The sequence below is a fragment of the Schistocerca americana genome, chromosome 7, assembly GCF_021461395.2.
Source record: "Schistocerca americana isolate TAMUIC-IGC-003095 chromosome 7, iqSchAmer2.1, whole genome shotgun sequence".
In the NCBI taxonomy this organism is placed as follows: domain Eukaryota; kingdom Metazoa; phylum Arthropoda; class Insecta; order Orthoptera; family Acrididae; genus Schistocerca; species Schistocerca americana.
Genome location: NC_060125.1, coordinates 215,161,588 through 215,182,724, shown reverse-complemented (window position 1 = coordinate 215,182,724; position 21,137 = coordinate 215,161,588). Strand labels below are relative to the sequence as shown.

Genomic DNA, 21,137 nt, shown 5'->3' with positions numbered 1-21,137 from the left:
ACAGATACTTGAAACAATTGACAGTCATGTCTATACTAAGCAGCTCTCTGTCATTAGTGGAATACTTCTTCTGTGCCACTGTGAGCGTTTCTGAAAAATATCCAATCGGCTTCCGCTGTTTATCTTTCCACTTTTCCAATTCTTCAGTTCTAAAGAGATCTTGGACTAACATGGACTACGGTGTTGATGGAATGGACTGAACTGATGCAATCTGAACCTGCTCAACAGAGTGCCTTTCGACCATACAATCAGCCATTTGAATAATTTAATCCAGTGTTTGGTCAGATATAACTAAAATACTTCGAATTCTACTGGGAAGTTTGTTAAGTCAAAGTGTTTTCAATATCTTGCCCGATACATTAGTGCCAGCATAGCCCCACATTTTTCTTAATAATTGCCTAGGCTTTGTATCACCCAGTTCCAAACAACTCCGAAGCTTATTCGCACTGTTTACTTTATTTAAATATGGTCAATAGTCGATATTTTGCAAGAAAATATTTACTGTTCTCGTAACTTGTAACTACATCTCATACATTTCCAACAAATTTTGGCTCTAGGTGAGCGAACAATCAGTTATATTTAGTCGCCTGTGCTGCCATAGGAACGATCGTAAATTGGGCTTCCGTTTGACAAAACCAGATGTCTGGCTCCGCCGCCCAAAATGGCAGTAGCTTAACGCGTATTTTATTGATTCCCAGCTTACATTCAGGATTATTCCATTCGTGTCCATTTGCTGGTGATATTTTGCTATTTTTTCAAACACAGTGTGTGATTAAAGTTTAAAAAATTTCATGGCAAATTGCCATGCAAATGTCGTAGTCTTGCGGATCACGTCGGGGTCACCAATTTGTTGCACTCTGTGTTCGTTACGGATTCAATTTAATTTAGATTTTTCCGTTTATTTTATTTCTTATCGCTCACACAACGAAAGTTGAATTGCAATAACCATGGAGTACCTACTTCTCTTGTTGTTAAATTCGTAAGAATAATAAGCTACTATGCCAACATTATTACAGCAACACTTTACAAACACATACTAATAGTACTTTATCATGTTCCTACAAATTTCTGTTACTGTAATATGTAAAAGGTGGTGGGTAGAATTACGTCGCATCTGCACATTAAAAAAAATCCAGCATTTAGCCAAATTTAAAAATTAATTTGTGATGTGTATTTAAAAATTACTCATTGCACATAATTACGATTTATCATGGGCAAATGAACTATGGAACATGAAGCAAACTAAATAAGCGTGGCGAATATGGGGAATAGATGAAGGACAACATTTCTATCGTTTCAGACAATCATTATTGCTATGTTTGGACTAAATAATTTCATTTTCAGTGTTAATCACATTTGTGTTTTGGGATAATTGGTTTCCATCGTTTCAAATGGTCAACCGCAGGTCAGTGTGTCCTGTTGTGACGATAGAAAACGGTTATTTAAAAACATAAATTTAATTATCCGTCAAAGTATAAAATAATAACTATTTTAACAGGTAACACAGCCTAAATTGTACAAGGAAGTCCACATGTTAACACTTAAGAGAATACTGGTAACTTCTATAAGAAAATCTATACTTTGCCTGAAGTAAAATTGCCCGGTAGACACAGTTTACGCTATTGTCCTCCGACAGCATTAGTCGTTCGAATTAACTAATGAGCGAAAACTTTTTGGCGCATGCGATTATTACCTAATATTCTATTTTTGAACTAATAGTCGTATGAAAGTATAGCGACATTTGCTTAGTTATTCATTTTGAGCATGCTGATGGTGTTCGGCAGCTCCGTGCCTGAGACTTCCTGTACACAGACGCTTTTACGGGCTGTGTATTATCACTCAGTAACAGCTGTAGTATACATAAAAAGACTCAATAAGCTTATAAGTGTAACTTATCGCAACAATGCCGCAAATGGTGTACCTTTGGTTATTACTGTTCATAACGAAAGCTCTGTGTAACAAAGTCAGTGATTACTGTGCCGAAGGAAATTTTGTTACCGGTAGAATGCAGCAGTTTCGGTCCAGTATGTTTGTAAACTGGGATTTTGTCTGAAAACTTTTCACGTGCAAAGCTAAATTGGACAACTGTATATTATGAGTGTGCAATATGAGAACTGAAAGAAGTTCATTTCAACTCAAATGAACAGCTAGTGCAAATGATATTACTTGTAGCTGTAGATTTTAGGGTTAGGATCGGAACATTCTTTGCGGGCAGCTGATGGCCGTCCGAAGGAGGAGCAGAGCAGACAGCCGTAAGGTAGGACGTAAAATGTGTCTCCGAAACAAGTGTGAAAATGTATATATTGACAGGAGTGACTGTGGAAAGCGCTGTGGTGGGATCAGTGAACGATACATGTTTACACTGTTGTGGAAGGAAACGCCAAGCATAGCCGCGATTCTCAGAGCGCTATTCAAAATAGGAGCACCACTTGTCAGAATGCAGTTGTTGTGATTATTGCTTGTTCGTAATGAATTACTGTTTGACAATACTTGGATCAGCCGTCGTCACTAATGTCATTGTTGCTTGGTTGTGTTGTGTATCAAAGAAATTTTGGGTACTTAAATATTGGTTGGGATGTTTTGTTTGGGATTGCCCTACTTAAATTTGTAAAACATAATGATTTGTGGATTTTTGCTGTAGAAATACAGGAGGCAAAGAATATTTACCGTTTGGTCCTGAGCCTCCTAAGTCCATACCTGACGGAATAATAATGCAGCAATAATGTTATGCATCTCCAAGGAGTTACTCGCCTGTCAGGTAAAATAATAACTGCGTTTGGCTATATCGGTCATAAATCAATTCAGAAAACTGTTTACACTACAGTAATAGATTTTGCAATTATTGTATTTTTGAGATTTGTGTTTTACTGACATTCGTTGAATGTACATGTCGTTTATGGGGATCCTTCAAAGTTTGGTTGCAATAAATTTATTCTAAAAGAGCAGATTTTTATTATTGCAACTACTTGGACTTCGCACTTGTGTTTGAACTTGATTTTAACAGTGATATTTTGTTTTCCCTTCTGCAGGGTTGTGATCGACCAAGATCAAATTTCTATGTTTCTGGATCTGTTACATTTCTGGTCACCTGAATGTTCATAAAACGAGTTGGTAATGATGCAAAGCCTGGAGGCTACATGTGAGGAAGCAAATGTAAGTTGACGTGAGAATAAAAAAATATTCGTTGCTGTACTACCTGGTTATGATTGTAATTTTTTTCGTACATAGGCCTACTGTTAAGTATTCCTTGAAAAGTGAAATTGATTTGAATTTCTATTGAGTTATACTGTTAAGCATTAGTATTGTAAGAGATTGTAAAGTAAAGCGTTGAAATGAGCAGTTTTAGGCGAAAGATTTGACATTGTTACAGGCCTGCAGGACAAATACATAGCAGACGTAGTTGGCTGTGTAAGTGAAACTTAAGGAGAGAAGTTTATTTCACGTTTAAAATAATATCAAAGTAAATGTGAGCATTACTTAGTGTGTATGTGATCAATAGTAGTGCTTGGGGTTGGTACACGTATCAAATGGTGCTGTAAAGTTTTGTCAGCATCCATGAAGAAGTATACTTCTAAAAGCCATAAGTTTAATTTTATGAAATCATTTTATGACGTTTGTCAAATTTTTATGTTTATATGTCAGTGGCCTTCAGTTGATGATTAGGAGCCTATATGACTTTTATGTTTCTGGTAAAGTAATTATACCACTGTAAAATCAAAGGCTGTGCTCATATTGAATAGTTGAACTAGTCTCAATTCAGTTGGTGTCTAAAATGCAACTGTTCTCACAGCGACTATTGCAGATAGCAAATAACGCTCCTCAGACTGTGCCTCGAACTCAAAACAACAGTGGAAAGGCTTTTTTCTCAATCCATGACAAGCTGAGAGAAATCTATGAAGAAGAGTGTGCAAACGACTTGCAGCAACAGAACAAGGTAAAAATTTAGTGTGGGATTCTTTCTTGGTTTTATACTTGTGTTTTGTCTTAAGTTTAAAGTAAAGTGTAAGAATTTGTAGATGTTTTTGTGCGTCAGTTTGGTATAGGCTATAGGGCTATCTGTGTATGATTTTCAGTCATTGTATAAAGAATTAATGTTGTCTTCTGAATAATGGTGCATCTTACATATGAGTGTTTGAATACTTATTTGTCAGAATAAGAAATACCTATGGATATTGTGTTATACGGTTCTTGGCTGTCATGTAGGCTAGTGACTTGTCAGCCTAAGTTTCCCCAACTACAAGGCTAACTGTTGCTGAAAATTAAAGTAAATACAGATCCCATTTTATAATTTCCACTTGAATACTGCTCTAAAATTAATCATGTTGTTAATTATATTATAGTGCAATAACTTGTGTCTATGACAATCAAAGCTGTAAAATAGATGCTTAAGGAGCTCTTCAACAGAAATGAGTACGAGTATGAAAAAAAATTCCTCTTGTTGTGGGTGGATGTCACTGATTTACTACAGCAAAAATAAACTGGTATTATCTGTATGATTGGAGTTGAACTGGCAAAATTGAGGCCAGAGTGAGAAAAGATGAGGGAATAAAGGTCTGAATGCTGTAGTTTTCAGAAAAGCGTGCTTAGAAAAAAATGGAGGTGTGTTCTGGCTCCCTTATCCTTCTCTCCATTGGATTTCTCTCCCTTCCTCCTCTTGTTAGTATGGGGTTTTTTGCCAAAAATCGGATTTCATTGTCAAGTTTCAACTGTAATGGGTGTGGCAATCAACATGTACCATTTATTCCTGTTGTAAATAGTCCAATCCTTTCTTGTGTGGTAACTCTTTATCACATTCTGTGGCGACATTAAGTAGGTTTATGTTTATCTTATCGCTCAGTATTTTCTCTCTGTTTTTGCTTATTTTTATCTTTGTCATAATTCGTCTCCTTTTCATTATTTTTGTATTCTTTTATTTGATTTTCAACTGCTAGTAAGGGGTTGCTATTCATTTCATTTTTACTTAATCACATCTCACTCATATGTTGCATTTTGCCTGCTTATTTATGTGTGAATCATAATTGTTGTCACATTTTCTTTCCACATGTCTGAAGCATAAGCATGTAGTTACAATTGGTTAATACTGAGATGGTCTATATGTGTTAACAATTTATGTTGTATATCTCATTTTATGGACAGTTATATTGTTCCTTGAGAACGTCATTTTATCTGGCTGTGTGTTTGTCCTCCACTTGCTAGAGTGAAGTGTTAACAGACTGCAAATAATTTTCATTTGATGAGAGTCTTCAGTTTCTCCTCCTGCTTTTCTCCCTGTGATTGGGTGCTCTGTTTGCTTTCAGCATCCAGCACCCTTACCCCCACTCCTCCTCCTTGGGCACATTGGCTTAGAATAGGGCTGTTTTTCTCCTCAAGACATCAGTCATGATGTGCTGTTGTTCTGTTGATTATATTTTTACTTCCTATTGTACTTTCACTTTGCATTAGTAGTATATCTGCTTTTACAGGTTTTAATGCCTTTACAGTTTGGTCACAATTCATAATAACAGTTTAGGGCCTAGCACACAACCATATGTTAGACTGTTCTTCCAACTACCTCCTCTTTACTTCAGATTTATAGCTATTGCTTTGATTCATATTATCAGTGCACATTTCAGAGGCACATTGATGTTATCAACACAGTTACTATTAGTTGTGTTCTTTCTTTATTATTATTAAAAATCATAGTAATTTCTTCATGAAACAGAATATGAGGCATTAAAAATATAGCTTTATTCCTCCACCAGCATAATTTTCTAGTTGCTCTGCAGTGTGGTCTCTCTCTCTCTCTCTCTCTCTCTCTCTCTCTCTCTCTCTCTCTCTCTCTCTGTCTGTGTGTGTGTGTGTGTGTGTGTGTGTGTGTGTGTGGGTGGGTAGGTGGGGAGGGGGGGGGGGGGCGCACACATGCATGCAGTGTACTAAGCTGCAAAGCTCAGTGTATTGCTGAACAGCTAAATAATACCTGTATGTTAGTGTGGTGTATAACTTCTGCATTGGGTTTTAACAGCCATTGTGGAAGATTTTATTCACCATGTGGAATTTTGGCTGTGGTTGCCTGACCTCTAGAATAGTATATTAGTATGTGTAAACATTCTGGTGAAGTCACTTTTGTGAACTTGATTCTGTGTTCTCATCTTCCAGCACCTCAAATCCTGCTCCTTTCTACTGGAAAAACTTGTTGCAAAGGAACAGCTTAATACGCTTATCATTAATCTCTATCCTGGCAATAAGGGATATTCTGTTGCTCTCCGAATTCATCCTAAAACTGCAGGTGAGATGTAAATTTGTGTTTTTTTTATGCTATGTTTTACTAGATTATTGGTGCTTATGAAATGCCCCATCCATTGTTATTGTACAGAACAGTTGTTATGTAAATGAAAGTAGTAAACAGCTGCTCAGCAATGACGTTTTTTGTATTTGTATTATATTTCGTGATATCTTGGCACAAATACAAAGAATGAGATTTTGTGGTAATTATACTTCTGTTTTAAGGGGCTTCACTTGGACCCTAACTGTTATAAGCTTAATTTATCATTTTAAGGATAACATTAATCTGTTTGGGTGATTAAACATCATTGTGTGTGTACCAACTTTATGAGCAAGATATGTACAGGTGAATTGTCAAGTCTTAATGGCAAACATATGAATTGTTAACAGAAGGTCACTAAACTTAATCGTTGTTGCGTGTTGTAATGATAGATGTGAGATACCATTGTTGCATTATAGATTTGTTGTGACACACATGAACAATCTTTGTAGATAGCACTAGAGTACGATTATTGCTGCTTGAGATGTGTGCTTCATATGTTACCTCTTTGGCAGAAATGTTTTTGCAAATTTGGAAGTAAGTCAAAATATGGGTAAATAAGACTTCTGGACATTTGCACCTATCTAGATGGAATTCAATATAATAAGTTGTTTGTTGTATTGTTAGTAACAACACTTATTTTTGAATTGGCCTTTGATCCCGCATGTTACTTAAGTGGTGACCATTTGAATTTGAATCTCTGCAGTGATACTGCCATTTTAATCCAGTGCATTGTCTTGTTTGTCTGAGAAAATTTACACAAAAAGCACAGAGCAGACCAGATCAGATGTACTTTTTGTTCCGATTGATCCGTAGTGAGGAGATCCTCCAGGATGTAGAACATGTCAGAAGAAAAAGAATACACAATACAGATCTTTACAATGAAAAAAAAATTCTAATTTACCTTCCACAGACCCTATGTGGAATGAGTCAAAAAATGTTTAAACATATTTCCATTTATGATGTAATACACAGTAAATAAAATGATCATTTTATAACACTTATTTACAATAAACACATTACTACACTGAGTTTGGGCAGAAGTCAGAATGTATCGACGCCTCTGGCATGAGTAATACCTAACAATAAAACTGTCTTCTCTTTACTGATTTCCCTACATTCTTACTTTTCAATCTGCTGCTGAAATTTCATTGTGCCCTGCCTACATCTGCATCTGCTTACCACTCATAGGTTTCTAACTGAAGCAACAGGTCAAACTTATTTTTCACATTCATCACAAAGCTGTCAGATGTAGTTCTAAGCACGTACATCCGAATTGCCACTTCCCACATATTTTTACCTTGTACCCTCTAACCTGTCCAAATCTTTCTTAGCCTTGTCTAATTCAGCCTGAAGAGCAGAAATGCCCTCTTCCTGCTCCACTATTTTTATGTCTCTACTAAATATGCTACAAACCCACTGAAGAGCCTCATTTACTTCCCATGTTCCCACACCACTACGGTCACCCACATGAAAAAACTACGACACCCATCACACCAAATCCCAGACCTAATGATTCGATGGCAAGTCAGGCACTTTTCACTAATGATTACTATAATACTTTAATAAGAATAATTCATTTAAATTATTGATAAACAAGAAAACAAGTTTACAAAAAATCAGGCTTGTATGCTGCTCTTTGTAAACTAAATACGTATAGGCTACTAGTGCAAAGTTTCCGAATCAACAACTTAAATTTAACTACTTTATGGAAATATGGGCTAAAATAATGAACAAGTATGCTCTGACTAAAGTGGTGGGAAGAGAAAAGAATTGTATGAGATTCCCTAGGTTTACTGCGTCAAAGATGTTGTTGTTGTTGTGGTCTTCAGTCCTGAGAGTGGTTTGATGCAGCTCTCCATGCTAATCTGTTGTTGTTGTTGTGGTCTTCAGTCCTGAGACTGGTTTGATGCAGCTCTCCATGCTAATCTATCCTGTGCAAGCTTCATCATCTCCCAGAACCTACTGCAACCTACATCCTTCTGAATCTGCTTAGTGTATTCATCTCTTGATCTCCCTCTACGATTTTTACCCTCCACGCTGCCCTCCAATACTAAATTGGTGATCCCTTGATGCCTCAGGACATGTCCTACCAACCGATCCCTTCTTCTAGTCAAGTTGTGCCACAAACTTCTCTTCTCCCCAATCCTATTAAATACCTCCTCATTAGTTACGTGATCTACCCACCTAATCTTCAACATTCTTCTGTAGCATCACATTTCGAAAGCTTCTATTCTCTTCTTGTCCAAACTATTTATTGTCCAAGTTTCACTTCCATACATGGCTACACTCCATACAAATACTTTCAGAAACGACTTCCTGACACTTAAATCTATACTCGATGTTAACAAATTTCTCTTCTTCAGAAACGCTTTCCTTGCCAATGCCAGTCTACATTTTATATCCTCTCTACTTCGACGATTATCAGTTATTTTGCTCCCCAAATAGCAAAACTCCTTTACTACTTTAAGTGTCTCACTTGCTAATCTACTTCCCTCAGCATCACCCGACTTAATTCGATTACATTCCTTTATCCTTGTTTTGCATTTGTTGATGTTCATCTTATATCCTCCTTTCAAGACACTGTCCATTCCGTTCAACTGCTCTTCCAAGTCCTTTGCTGTCTCTGACAGAATTACAATGTCATCGGCGAACCTCAAAGTTTTTATTTCTTTTCCCTGGATTTTAATACCTACTCGAAATTTTTCTTTTGTTTCCTTTACTGCTTGCTCAATATACAGATTGAATAACATCGGGGAGAGGCTACAACCCTATCTCACTCCCTTCCCAACCACTGCTTCCCTTTCATGCCCCTCGACTCTTATAACTGCCATCTGGTTTCTGTACAAGTTGTAAATAGCCTTTCGCTCCCTGTATTTTACCCCTGCCACCTTTAGAATTTGAAAAAGAGTATTCCAGTCAACATTGTCAAAAGCTTTCTCTAAGTCTACAAATGCTAGAAACGTAAGTTTGCCTTTCCTTAATCTTTCTTCTAAGATAAGTCGTAAGGTCAGTATTGCCTCATGTGTTCCAACATTTCTACGGAATCCAAATTGATCTTCCCCGAGGTTGGCATCTACCAGTTTTTCCATTCGTCTGTAAACAATGCGTGTTAGTATTTTGCAGCCGTGACTTATTTAAACTGATAGTTTGGTAATTTTCACATCTGTCAACACCTGCTTTCTTTGGGATTGGAATTATTATATTCTTCTTGAAGTCTGAGGGTATTTCGCCTGTCTCGAACATCTTGCTCACCAGATGGTAGAGTTTTGTCAGGACTGGCTCTCCCAAGACCGTCAGTAGTTCTAATGGAATGTTGTCTACTCCCGGGGCCTTGTTTCAACTCAGGTCAAACTCTTCATGCAGTATTGTATCTCCCATTTCATCTTCATCTACATCCTCTTCCCTTTCCATAATATTGTCCTCAAGTACATCACCCTTGTATAGACCCTCTATATACTCCTTCCATCTTTCTGCTTTCCCCTCTTTGCTTAGCACTGGGTTTCCATCTGAGCTCTTGATATTCATACAAGTGGCTCTCTTTTCTCCAAAGGTCTCTTTAATTTTCCTGTAGGCTGTATCTATCTTACCCCTACTGAGATAAGCCTTTACATCCTTACATTTGTCCTCTAGCCATGCCTGCTTAGCCATTTTGCACTTCCTGTCGATCTCATTTTTGAGACGTTTGTATTCGTTTTTGCCTGCTTCATTTACTGCGTTTTTATATTTTCTCCTTTCATCAATTAAATTCAATATTTCTTCTGTTACCCAAGGATTTCTACTAGCCCTCATCTTTTTACCTACTTGATCTTCTGCTGCCTTCACTACTTCATCCCTCAGAGCTACCGTGCTCTCCCTGAAACTCTGTACAACCTCTTGTTTAGTCAGTTTATCCAGGTCCCACCTCCTTAAATTCCTACCTTTTTGCAGTTTCTTCAGTTTTAATCTACAGTTCATAACCAATAGATTGTGGGCGGAGTCCACATCTGCCCCTGGAAATGTCCTACAATTTGAAACCTGGTTCCTAAATCTCTGCCTTACCAATATATAATCTATCTGATACCTTCTAGTATCTCCAGGATTCTTCCATGTATACAACCTTCTTTTATGATTCTTGAACCAAGTGTTAGCTATGATTAAGTTATGCTCTGTGCAAAATTCTAACAGACGGCTTCCTCTTTCATTTCTTAGCCTCAATCCATATTCCCCTACTATGTTTCCTTCTCTCCCTTTTCCTACTGTCGAATTCCAGTCACCCATGACTATTAAATTTTCGTCTCCCTTCACTACCTGAATAATTTCTTTTATCTCATCATACATTTGTTCAATTTCTTCATCATCTGCAGAGCTAGTTGGCATATAAACTTGTACTACTGTAGTGGGAGTGGGCTTCGTGTCTATCTTTGCTACTATAATACGTTCACTATGCTGTTTGTAGTAGCTTACCCGCACTCCTATTTTTTTATTCATTATTAAACCTACTCTTGCATTACCCCTATTTGATTTTGTATTTATAACCCTGTATTCACCTGACCAGAAGTCTTGTTCCTCCTGCCACCGAACTTCACTAATTCCCACTATATCTAACTTTAACCTATCCATTTCCCTTTTTAAATTTTCTAACCTACCTGCCCGATTAAGGGATCTGACATTCTACACTCCGATCCGTAGAATGCCAGTTTTCTTTCTCCTGATAACTACATCCTCTTGAGTAGTTCCCGCCCGGAGATCCTAATGGGGGACTATTTTACCTCCGGAATATTTTACCCAAGAGGATGCCATCATCATTTAACCATATAGTAAAGCTGCATGCCCTTGGGAAAAATTACGGCTGTAGTTTCCCCTTGCTTTCAGCCGTTTGCAGTACCAAAACAGCAAGGCCGTTTTGGTTAATGTTACAAGGCCAGATCAGTCAATCATCCAGATTGTTGCCCTTGCAACTACTGAAAAGCCTGATGCCCCTCTTCAGGAACCACATGTTTGTCTGGCCTCTCAACAGATACCCCTCCGTTGTGGTTGCACCTATGGTACGGCTATCTGTATCGTTGAGGCACACAAGCCTCCCCACCAACGGGAAGGTCGATGGTTCATGGGGAGAGGTTAGTCTGAGCGAGTCACTTAAAACAGTCAAACGAGTGTCCTCACTTCTTGGATAATATAAGCCAGAAGAGATTGCTTCCTATGGTGTTTTGAAGATTTTCTTCACAGCGTTCAAGCATTTCTGATTTTTTGAGATGATGACTAGCATTGTGTATTGCAAAAGTGATTTCAGGTCTAGTTGCCACTGGTTGATAGTGCTAGCTTATAGTAGATTGATGGTATAGAGCATTGAGACCCAGCTCAGAGTACACTTGTCCATGATAAGCAGGTAGTGCCACAACATTGCTGTTCTCCGTGTTGTACTGTTTCAGCACACCCTCTGGTATGCCTCTTGATTGAAGAAAGTAGAGCCACCTCGAAACTGCTCTGTTTGCAAACCTAGATAATGACTAGCGTTGCTCTTAGTTATAGCATATTCCTGCTCCAAATTATTGACCAACATATTAATTACTTCTCTAGACTCTTGATACAACCAGACCATCATCAGTATGAAGAGCTAGGATGGTCAAGAGTCTACCCTTGTCATTTACAAAAATGCATGGCTCTGCCTTGTTTCTATTAGGCCAATTTTATTTAGCTCACTGATGAATAATTGATTCCATAATCTAGATGCTTGTTTGACTCAATAAATACTATTCGTCAGCTTTTATACCCTTTTGGTACCATCCTCAAAGCCCTTTGCTCGGTATCAGTTTCACCATGTAACAATGCAGTTTTAACATCCGACTGCCTGATGTTGAAGGCCTTGGGTGCTGTGATGGATAACCTTTTCTTTTGCAGTCAAATCTTGCCACTGGATTGTAGATTTCATTGTGGTCTGTTCCACACCTCTGTCAATATCCGCTAGCAATGAGTCGAGCTTTAAATCTATCCTCAGTTCTGTTTCTTTCTTCACTTTGCATCCAACCTGTTGTCGAGTATTTCTTTGTTTTCTGGGGTTTCAGTCGGGATGCAAATTTCATCAAGAATAAGTACATGTATTACTTCTTGCACGGCCTGCTTCCATTTTTCTCATTTGTCACTATCTATTGCATCTTAGTGTGAGACAGGTTGATAACAGTGCGTCAGACACACAGAGATTAGAGTAATGGTTTCTTTCAGATTTCTCCTTTATGTTGTAAGCTTCTTCCTATTTGAGTCACTGATTCTGTGGAGACTTCATTGACGTCTGTTTTGTAACATTGATTTCAGAGTAAAGTTTGTCTTCAGGTGATTTCATTGCCTCATCTTCTGTCTGATTCAGGGTCTCCTCTTGAGTAGGCTTTTCATCCTCAATGGTGTTAGATATTAGGATTTTTTCATCATCTTTCTCGACAGTTTTCTCAGATTGACAACCCATGTATAATTTGCCCATCAAAACATCACGCTGTATTGTATTTGAACTTTATGAGGAAACCAGATACAATATCCTTTTACATCTGTCTCATATCCAGCTAAGAGACCTTTTTCAGCTTTGGAATCCCATTTTTCCCATCTCAACCATCTCTCCAAATATCCTGAGTCTGGCCACATCATAGTCCAGTCCAGTCCAATCCAATCCATAACTTGTAAGATGTTTTTCCGTCACCACTTCTTGACAAGTTCTATTCAAAATATAAGCTACCTTGTTTATGGCTTCAGCCTATAATCATATTGGCAGCCTGCCTGCTTGTGTAAAGCATTGTCCTTTCTGTCTCCACCAAAGTTCTGTCCTTGTTCAGCTGCACTATTCTATTGGGGACTGTAGGCTACTGAGTTTTGATGCATTATCCCATGGTTCTGTCTTATTTTGTGTGCCTCTTGATTAATCAATTGTAGTCCATTGTCAGTTCTGATCATTCCATGCTCAACGTGCATATAACTGGTTTTTATGAAATATTCAAGGTGTGTGGCCACTTCTTACTTGTTTTTTAAAGCTACTTAATTTGGCAGTGGAAATAGTCACTTTTAACTAAAGAAATTACCAAGAACCACCAATTTGGACCACATATTTTTTAATCACTGTGAATCAACTCATCTGTTTTTGCTGCCTTTGAATCACTTTTTTAGAAAGATAACTTGTTAATTTTTCCCACTATTTATTCTCGCATAAGCTTTTATCTGTCTAAATTTTTTTGTTGATTCTTCAAAACTGGGGAAAGTTTTGGTGTGCAGGTCTTTTGTGCCAGGTTTTAAATCTATCTTAGTAGCCATATTTGTATGAATAATGTAGTTTTCACTCAATGAAATCTTAAACTTCATGCTACACAACTTTTCTTCACAAACTCCCTATGCAACATTTTCTCCTGTGAAGAGTCTGCATATTGTCTTACCAGATTTAAATGCTATTCCCTTGTTAAGAGCTGCCCCAAGTGAGAATAAACTGAACTGAATCCCTGGCACGTAGAAAACATTTTACAGATTTTTCTCACTTCATCTTTCTCCATCAAGGGCTACAATGTTTGTCACCTTTTCCTTGTGATGGAATGAAGCTACCATCACCATTACTAATGGAGACTTCACTCTCAAGTGGACTGCAACTTCTAAACTTCAGTTAGATTACATTTGTGATCAGTAGCACCAGAATCTAAAAACCACACATATTCATCTACATGATTGTCTGCTACTGACGAGAGAATTTTCTTATCAGGGTATCCCCTCTCGATTTACTCTTATTCTGACCTTCATCCTTTGACATAGGGTTTCTGCAGTCTTTTGCTTAATGACCAGACTTTATTACATTTGGAGCAAACACTTATGTATTCATTTGCCCTATGGCCAGGTTTATTACATTTAAAGCATTTAGCTGGTTTCCTCGAATTTTTATCTTCAGGATGAGGGTTATTGTTGTTTACCTGCCAGGAACACTTCCCTCTTCATATATTTCTGGGGATTTACAAATTTTTCTTCCTTGAACAATCTTGAGCTCCAATTCTATAGTGTTTGTTGATCAGTATGTGTTGATTCCCTCACTGTCAGAAAATGGTTGGAGCTCATTGGTAAGTCATTAACAATTTTGTGATCACTGTAGAGTTAAAAATAATTTCTCCTTGATTCCTCCAAGTTTTCTAACTGTGAAATATATGTAGCCATGTCACTTGCAATATACTTTTTATGGTTCTGTACCTGTCTGTAAAAACAGAACCCTCATAGGATTACTCCGCGGTCTGTCTGTCTGTCTGAGAATCCTTTTTCTCAGGATGGGTAGACTGTCATGTTCAAATTATGTCACATATTATGGTCTATGGTTCCTTGGAAGTGTAAAAAGTTTTAAACTTGTTAAGTCACTACTGTTAAAAGACACATCCATTAATGCTTGAAAACTCACTCATCATACATAACCTATAAGGTGCTTCCCGTTGACCTAGAATCATGAAATTTAGCAAGAAGCAATGTTTCACAGCACAAGTAAAGGACAAAAACCCGAAAATTGGTTGTTTGTAGACCTGTAACATGAAAAAATATTTTTTTCTTTGCTTTTTATCTGTCTGTGTGTTCGTCTGTCTGTTAAGACACTTTTTTCTCTGGAACAGTATCATGTATCAATTTCACATTTATCTCACATACTAAGGTCTATGGTCCCTGACAGCATAAAAATTGTGAGCTTCTAAGCCAATGCAATTGGAAGATAGGGCCATTTAAATCACATATTTTGATACTCAAAAACTCATCAAAACTTACACAGTACTTCCTGTTTACCTACAGTTACGAAATTTGGCAAGGAGCAAGACACAAGGTTTCACCGCACAAGTAAAGGGAAAAATTCGAAAATTGTTAATTTTTAGTTATATCACCTGAAAAAAATATTTTTTGTCTTTTTTATCTGTCTTTTAAGACACCTTTTTCTTAGGAACAGGGTGGTGTGTCAAGTTGAAATTTATGTCATGTTTTAATCACTACAGTCCCTGGGTAGTGTAAAACATTTAAGCTTCTAAGTCAAGGCAATCAAAATATTTGGTCATTTATTTCATATATCTTGATACTCATAAATCCGCTCATGAAAACCTACAGAGCACTTCCCGTTGACCTACAATCTTCAAATTTGGCAAATTTCACAGTAGAAGTAAAGCAAAACTTTTAAACTTTTAAATTGTAATTATATCACATGGAAAATGTTTTTTGCCATTTGAACATACGTAGCACCATCTGTCAAAAACATAATAGGTGAACGTAACTGCATGCAAATATAAAATGTAAGTTGTAGTCATGTTTTTTAAGTAAATAAAAAATGTTTTATTAACTCTTCTCTCTCTACGGACACAAACTAAAGTCCCCTGCTAGCTTCTTTTTGTATGTCCGAACTAGTCTGAGGAACTACTGTAGAGATTTTGATAACTCTTGGAATTCCCTGGACAAATATCTTGCCATTGCAAGTATCAATATTGGTACCAGGGAAAAATCATTGAGATTCTCTATTTCCAGAACAAAACTCTCTCTCTCTCTCTCTCTCACACACACACACACACACACACACTTGTCAATTTTTCATTTTACCATTGCTGCTTAGGATAGGGTAATGTATGCTTGTTTTTCTGTTCATAAAGTAGTTTGGTCAACATGATAGCTGAAGATTCACAATTTTTAGTGTGTAGCAGTGGCTTCTCCTCAATAGACCTGCTGATAATCATATGCCTGTACTACTGCAGTGTTCATGTTGTCATTATGCATTGGTATAATTCTTTGGCCTGTGACAGTATCCCAAGCTCCCTGGTACTTAAGGTTATATGTTTTCAACACCTTTGAAATTTGTAATTCTTGATATTGTACCTGGTATTCCATTTTATTTACAACACGTAAAACTTGTCACCCAGTGATTACTAGACATGAAGTGTTATTGCTAAATGGGTTCAAAACATGTCATGTAATACATACAAACACATACACATAACAAGAAGAAAAGGCTTTTTTTTATCAGTTAGTTCAATGTGTAAGACTCAGGTAGCATCTTGGTATATGCAGTTGCAAAATGAACCAAATACACATGTGAAAGTTTACAAATACAGGAGAAACAAACAAAACAAAACATGTTCAGTTGTTTATTACAATAGGAATAAAAGAGGACAAGTTGTAAGAAGTGCTACGAAAATTAAAACAAACAGTGGAAGAGAACTTTCAGTCAGCAGAAGACCTCACGTGTTCTACAAATGTGACATGTGAGCAGTTTTATATTTTGATTGATCTTTAAAAGAAACCGTGTTCATTTAAAATATTTAATTATGAGTAAAATCTTGTATCTGTTTGGTGTGATGTCTATACTGTTAAATGTAAAATTTGCTGATATTTTAAGATGAAACCTGTCATTGTTTCTGACCCTGGTCTCACAGAGGGCAGTTATTGAGACTATTAAAATTAGTTGTGAAGCAGTTGCTATAGCTTTTAAGAGAGTGAAAACAAAATTTATATCATTCTTGTAAAGTGTCAAGTATGTGGGGTTGTCATCCTCATGGCATCCAAAATGTTTTACAGCATGATGAAAAAGTGATCACTGGTAATAAATGAAATGTGCTTTAATTTTGTTCTTAATTCACAATTCAAAGGTGAACAGGCTCATTTCAGGTTGGCATTTACCCACTTCTTTTGTGGCGTTGTGAACTTAAGGTTTGTTTCCTTGTGTAGCACCTCATATTGTATATACAAACACGTTTGATACATTTTAATTTTGGTTAGACTTGTGGGCAAGTGACTAAGAAAAGTAGACTCTCTTGGAGGACAAGCCCAATTCAAAGTTGTCTTCCCTCCAGGCATCCTGATTTAGTTTTACAGTAATTTCTCAAATTACCTAATGCAAATTCTAGATTAATTACCTTGGTAAGCCCACAGTGGATTTGTTTCTCTACCCTTCTCCATCTGTGCAAGTGCTCAGTGTCTAATTAACCTTTATTTTGCAGTAACAGATCATTCTGCAGACATGATATTGTTAGAAAGTTTGTGTTATATTTCACAAGCACCTTATGCATTTCCTGTAGGAATTGTGGATTTGTTTATCAGTTACTGCTGATTTTTATGAAGAAAGAAGAGCAGTAGCGAGACTCTATGTCATTCTAAATTCCAATCTTTGACTGGTGACATTTGATGTGTAAGTTATCCATGTGTTCTTGCATGATGCATGGTGCATCACATTGTCCTTGTACTAAGTGTTGTTGTGGACATTAAAAACTTCACGTAAGTGTACATAAAATTACATTGATTTGTCTCCCAATGATTAGATCAAATAACATATTCAAGTCAGTCCATTCTGATTATGATTTGTGTGGTCTCGGCACATCGTTTCAAGCAAATTCTAGGACGGCTTCGTCGAGAAAACGTAAGCTGGTAAATCTACTGTCCTTGCCCTACCTGTGCAACTGTCTGTCTATGATGTCACAATATTAATGTGATGTTAAACTGCAGTGTTCCGTTCTCTACATTTTAGAACAAGGATGTGTATCATTTTGTGACCCCACCAAGTTACAGCTGGTTGACAGTGAACGAAAGTGGCACAAGCCAACAAACTTAAGTGATAACGTTTGAAGTTTCTCTCTGCAGGAGGCTGAAATTTGAAAATATCAATTACGTATTGATACATTTGTTGGTTTTAAGACATAATTATGCCATTTTATTTTTAATTGTTATTTGTAACAGAGATCCTGTTAGTCAGAGGTCAGCCATCTGTTATATGTACTTTTGAAAGATAACATACTTCCATAGTTTAAGGATAGTAGAAAGATAGCTCACTCATGTGTGGCAGTCAATTTCAGAAAAAAATATTTCTTTCAAACATAATAAATTCTGTTTCAGTACTTCACTATGTTTGAGTAATGAGTGGTCTGAGTAAAATAAATTCTTGTTACATTTATACTTTTCCCATAGTACATTATTGTTTGCTCGGTAGACTTGGTGCTGCATTTTTTTCATGGGAAGTCATTATTCATGTTGTAGCAACTGCAACAAGCAGCAGTCCAAGTACAAGTGCAGGGCCAAGCAGTGCAAACAACATGCCTCCTGCCACAGAGAGTGTTGTGGAGACTTCACGATGGCCGTACCATGCAGATGAGCTGCTTACTTTCATTGACAATGAGGAACTACCTGTGCATCTGGTGGATTTGCTTGAAACCACTCACTCTGATCTCTTTTATAATGGATGTATTATTGCTGAAATTCGAGATTACCGGCATGCAGTGCCTGGGCCAAATTTTGTGTGCAATACTCATCATGTGCTGCTTCGCCCTTCGAATCAGGTAAGAGCATAACGAGCAGCTTGAGAAAGATCACTTACATATATCCAGCATACAGCTATAGTTTCCTTAACTGTTTTCTTCCAGACTTGGTTAACTCTATTGCTTGTGGGATGAAGTGAAAGGCGGTATATATTTTCCTGAGTATTTGGGTTTCCACTTCATAACTAATCTCATCATGATGAAATACCTTTTTTGCTATTAATGGTCCCAAAGTTTAAGAAAATGTGTGTGTATTTGCTTGGGAACAAGCATTCCTCGAGGGATCCTGCATGTCGTGCTATTTTATTCCTCAATCTTTATTTAAAGTTTGATTATGATTGCTATTTTTAGTTTATTTGTGTATTTATTCTGTAAATGGCAGAAACCACCTATTAAAATCCTTAAAAGATTGACAATCCACAGTTGATACAGTTACAGGAAGAAACATGTAAACACATGAATTTGCAACCTCATTAAAACCATTCTGCTGCTCATTAGGGAAAATAATGTACAGTGGTCTTGGTTTCAGAAGTTTTTCAGTTGTCATTGGCAGACCAGTTGTTTCCATCATTCCTTAAATGTTCAAAACTGTGAGAAAAATCTGTTAAATCGTTCATGAACTTTGGATCAAAATTTGCTTCCATTTATTATGATTAAGATTATCCATAGGTACCTTAAATCACTTGAGCCCAGTGCCAGGATAGCTCTTTCAACAAAGTCATGACTGGGTCTTTCCCGGTCTTGTCCAACTGAACTAGTTTTCCACATATGTTGACGTTGACCCCACATTTATGCCAAGCCTTCCGTGCTGCCTTCTTTCTCCCTGTCTGTCTGTACGTCTGTCTTTTAAATATACAGCCCCTTTGCCAGTTACTAGAACTTATGTTCATAAATCTTGTAGATATGCTAGCTTTGGCTGTATGTCAGTCTCCCACTAATCAGAACATGGTTTGACTTCCCAATCTTTAGCCTTCTTCTTCTTCTTCCTCCTCCTCCTCCTCCTTTTTAATGACTGTGTCTCAGATTACTATGTGCAGTAGTGTTAAACTGTGAATAGAAAATAGTGTGTGGTTGTCCATTCCGCCCACCTCCCTCCTCCAAACACCGCACACTCATACACAGTTATTTTATCTCTAGTTAAATCATTATGAATGGTGCATTCTCCCCAGAAATTTCAAATTCTCCTCTTTTGGAATCTTTATAGCCGAGAATTTTATCAGTTAAACAGATATATCATAATGGAGTGTGAAATTTTTACTGCGAAGACACAGTAAACCAGATTCTTGAAATTGTAGTAATTGCACTACTTTTTCACCACAATTTTTTTAAATTAATTGTTAAACCAGTTTCAATCCATAATCATTATGTTCACATCAGTTTAGAAGAGATACATGTAGTATTGTAAGTCAAAGCAGTGCAGTATGATTAGAAATTATGAGCAAGAACAACTACATACAACATGAAAAGGCTATTACAATTAAACCCCCTTTATACACTGTTTAGTGGATTGGCTCAAAACGTGTAAAATTCAGGAAAGTGTGAAGAACAGTTAAACCCTCTTTTTACACTGTTCAGTGGACTGACCCAAAACAAGTGTAAAATGCAGGAAAGTGTAAAGTAGAGGAAATCATAGGAAACATATCAAATGAAAATGAATAAATTACTCTGTCATTCTCTTTTTATTGTTCAAAATATGAAATTAAAACAATTTAAATTTTGCCTATTTAACAAAAAAAAGAAATAATTAATTGTTTTTGCTTTTTTTTTCAACAGCAATTAGCTTCTCTTACCTTTCTTCCATATACAAAGCATCAAATGCATTATCTCCACCTGATGCACTACTGCTTGGCACAAATGGTTCTTGGTCATCATCTTCATCACCTGTCTCTTCCCTTCTTCAAAATCTTGGCAATTATGCTATCTATTTTTGAAACTTCTGAACTGATGACAGAATCAACACCGACATACTCTTGAAACATAGCCTCAGACAAATAGTCCTTCAGTGTTTCCTGTGAACTTAAATCCTGCTATCATGAAAAAGTTACAAGTAGTTAAAGGAGTCTCAGCCATTTATGCTGTGGCTATATAATGCAGGGCGTCCAAAAGTGATATGGTTGTAGATTTTGGGTCCATGCCATTATTGTGCATAAGTACAGTCTTCTGGACATGCATTTTTCTAACTAATACTTTTGGTTTTTAAATTTACACATCACCAAAGGAGGTAATTTTTCAGACCCATTAGCATCGAGCATAAGTAAAATGGCTATCCTCTGCTTACTCAGTTTCCCACCGTGGTATTTCTTACTTTTAAATCATAGTCTAACTTGGTTATATGTTATAAAAAAGATCAATTTCATGAACATTAAAAATATTTTTTATATCAAAACGTTAAAATATATTTTTTGTGAGATAACCTTTAAAGATATTTTGCTGTTCTTTTTTCCATTGGCCCACAGTTCCACTACCAACACTTGAGTTTCATCACACAGTTGGTTGTAAATAATGTTATGACGAGTTTTAAATCAATCAGTCCAACCATTCGATGCTGTGAGGTTGGTGATTCCCATCGGTGCAGCGAAATT

General features: G+C 36.9%; 1 protein-coding gene across 3 annotated transcripts in view; it reads left to right on the top strand.

The window, feature by feature from the left end:
• Window positions 1–1,828: 1,828 nt before the first annotated feature.
• LOC124622191 (putative mediator of RNA polymerase II transcription subunit 26) overlaps window positions 1,829–21,137 on the top strand; it is a 283,782-nt gene continuing 264,473 nt past the window's right edge. The window contains exons 1-6 of one of the 3 annotated variants that reach the window (XM_047147836.1): window positions 1,829–2,257; window positions 2,642–2,758; window positions 3,030–3,153; window positions 3,791–3,934; window positions 6,136–6,265; window positions 18,278–18,576. In XM_047147836.1, the coding sequence (XP_047003792.1) occupies window positions 3,115–3,153; window positions 3,791–3,934; window positions 6,136–6,265; window positions 18,278–18,576 (612 nt within the window). In that variant the 5' untranslated portion in view covers window positions 1,829–2,257; window positions 2,642–2,758; window positions 3,030–3,114. The other 2 variants (XM_047147835.1, XM_047147837.1) reach the window with 2 other exon arrangements.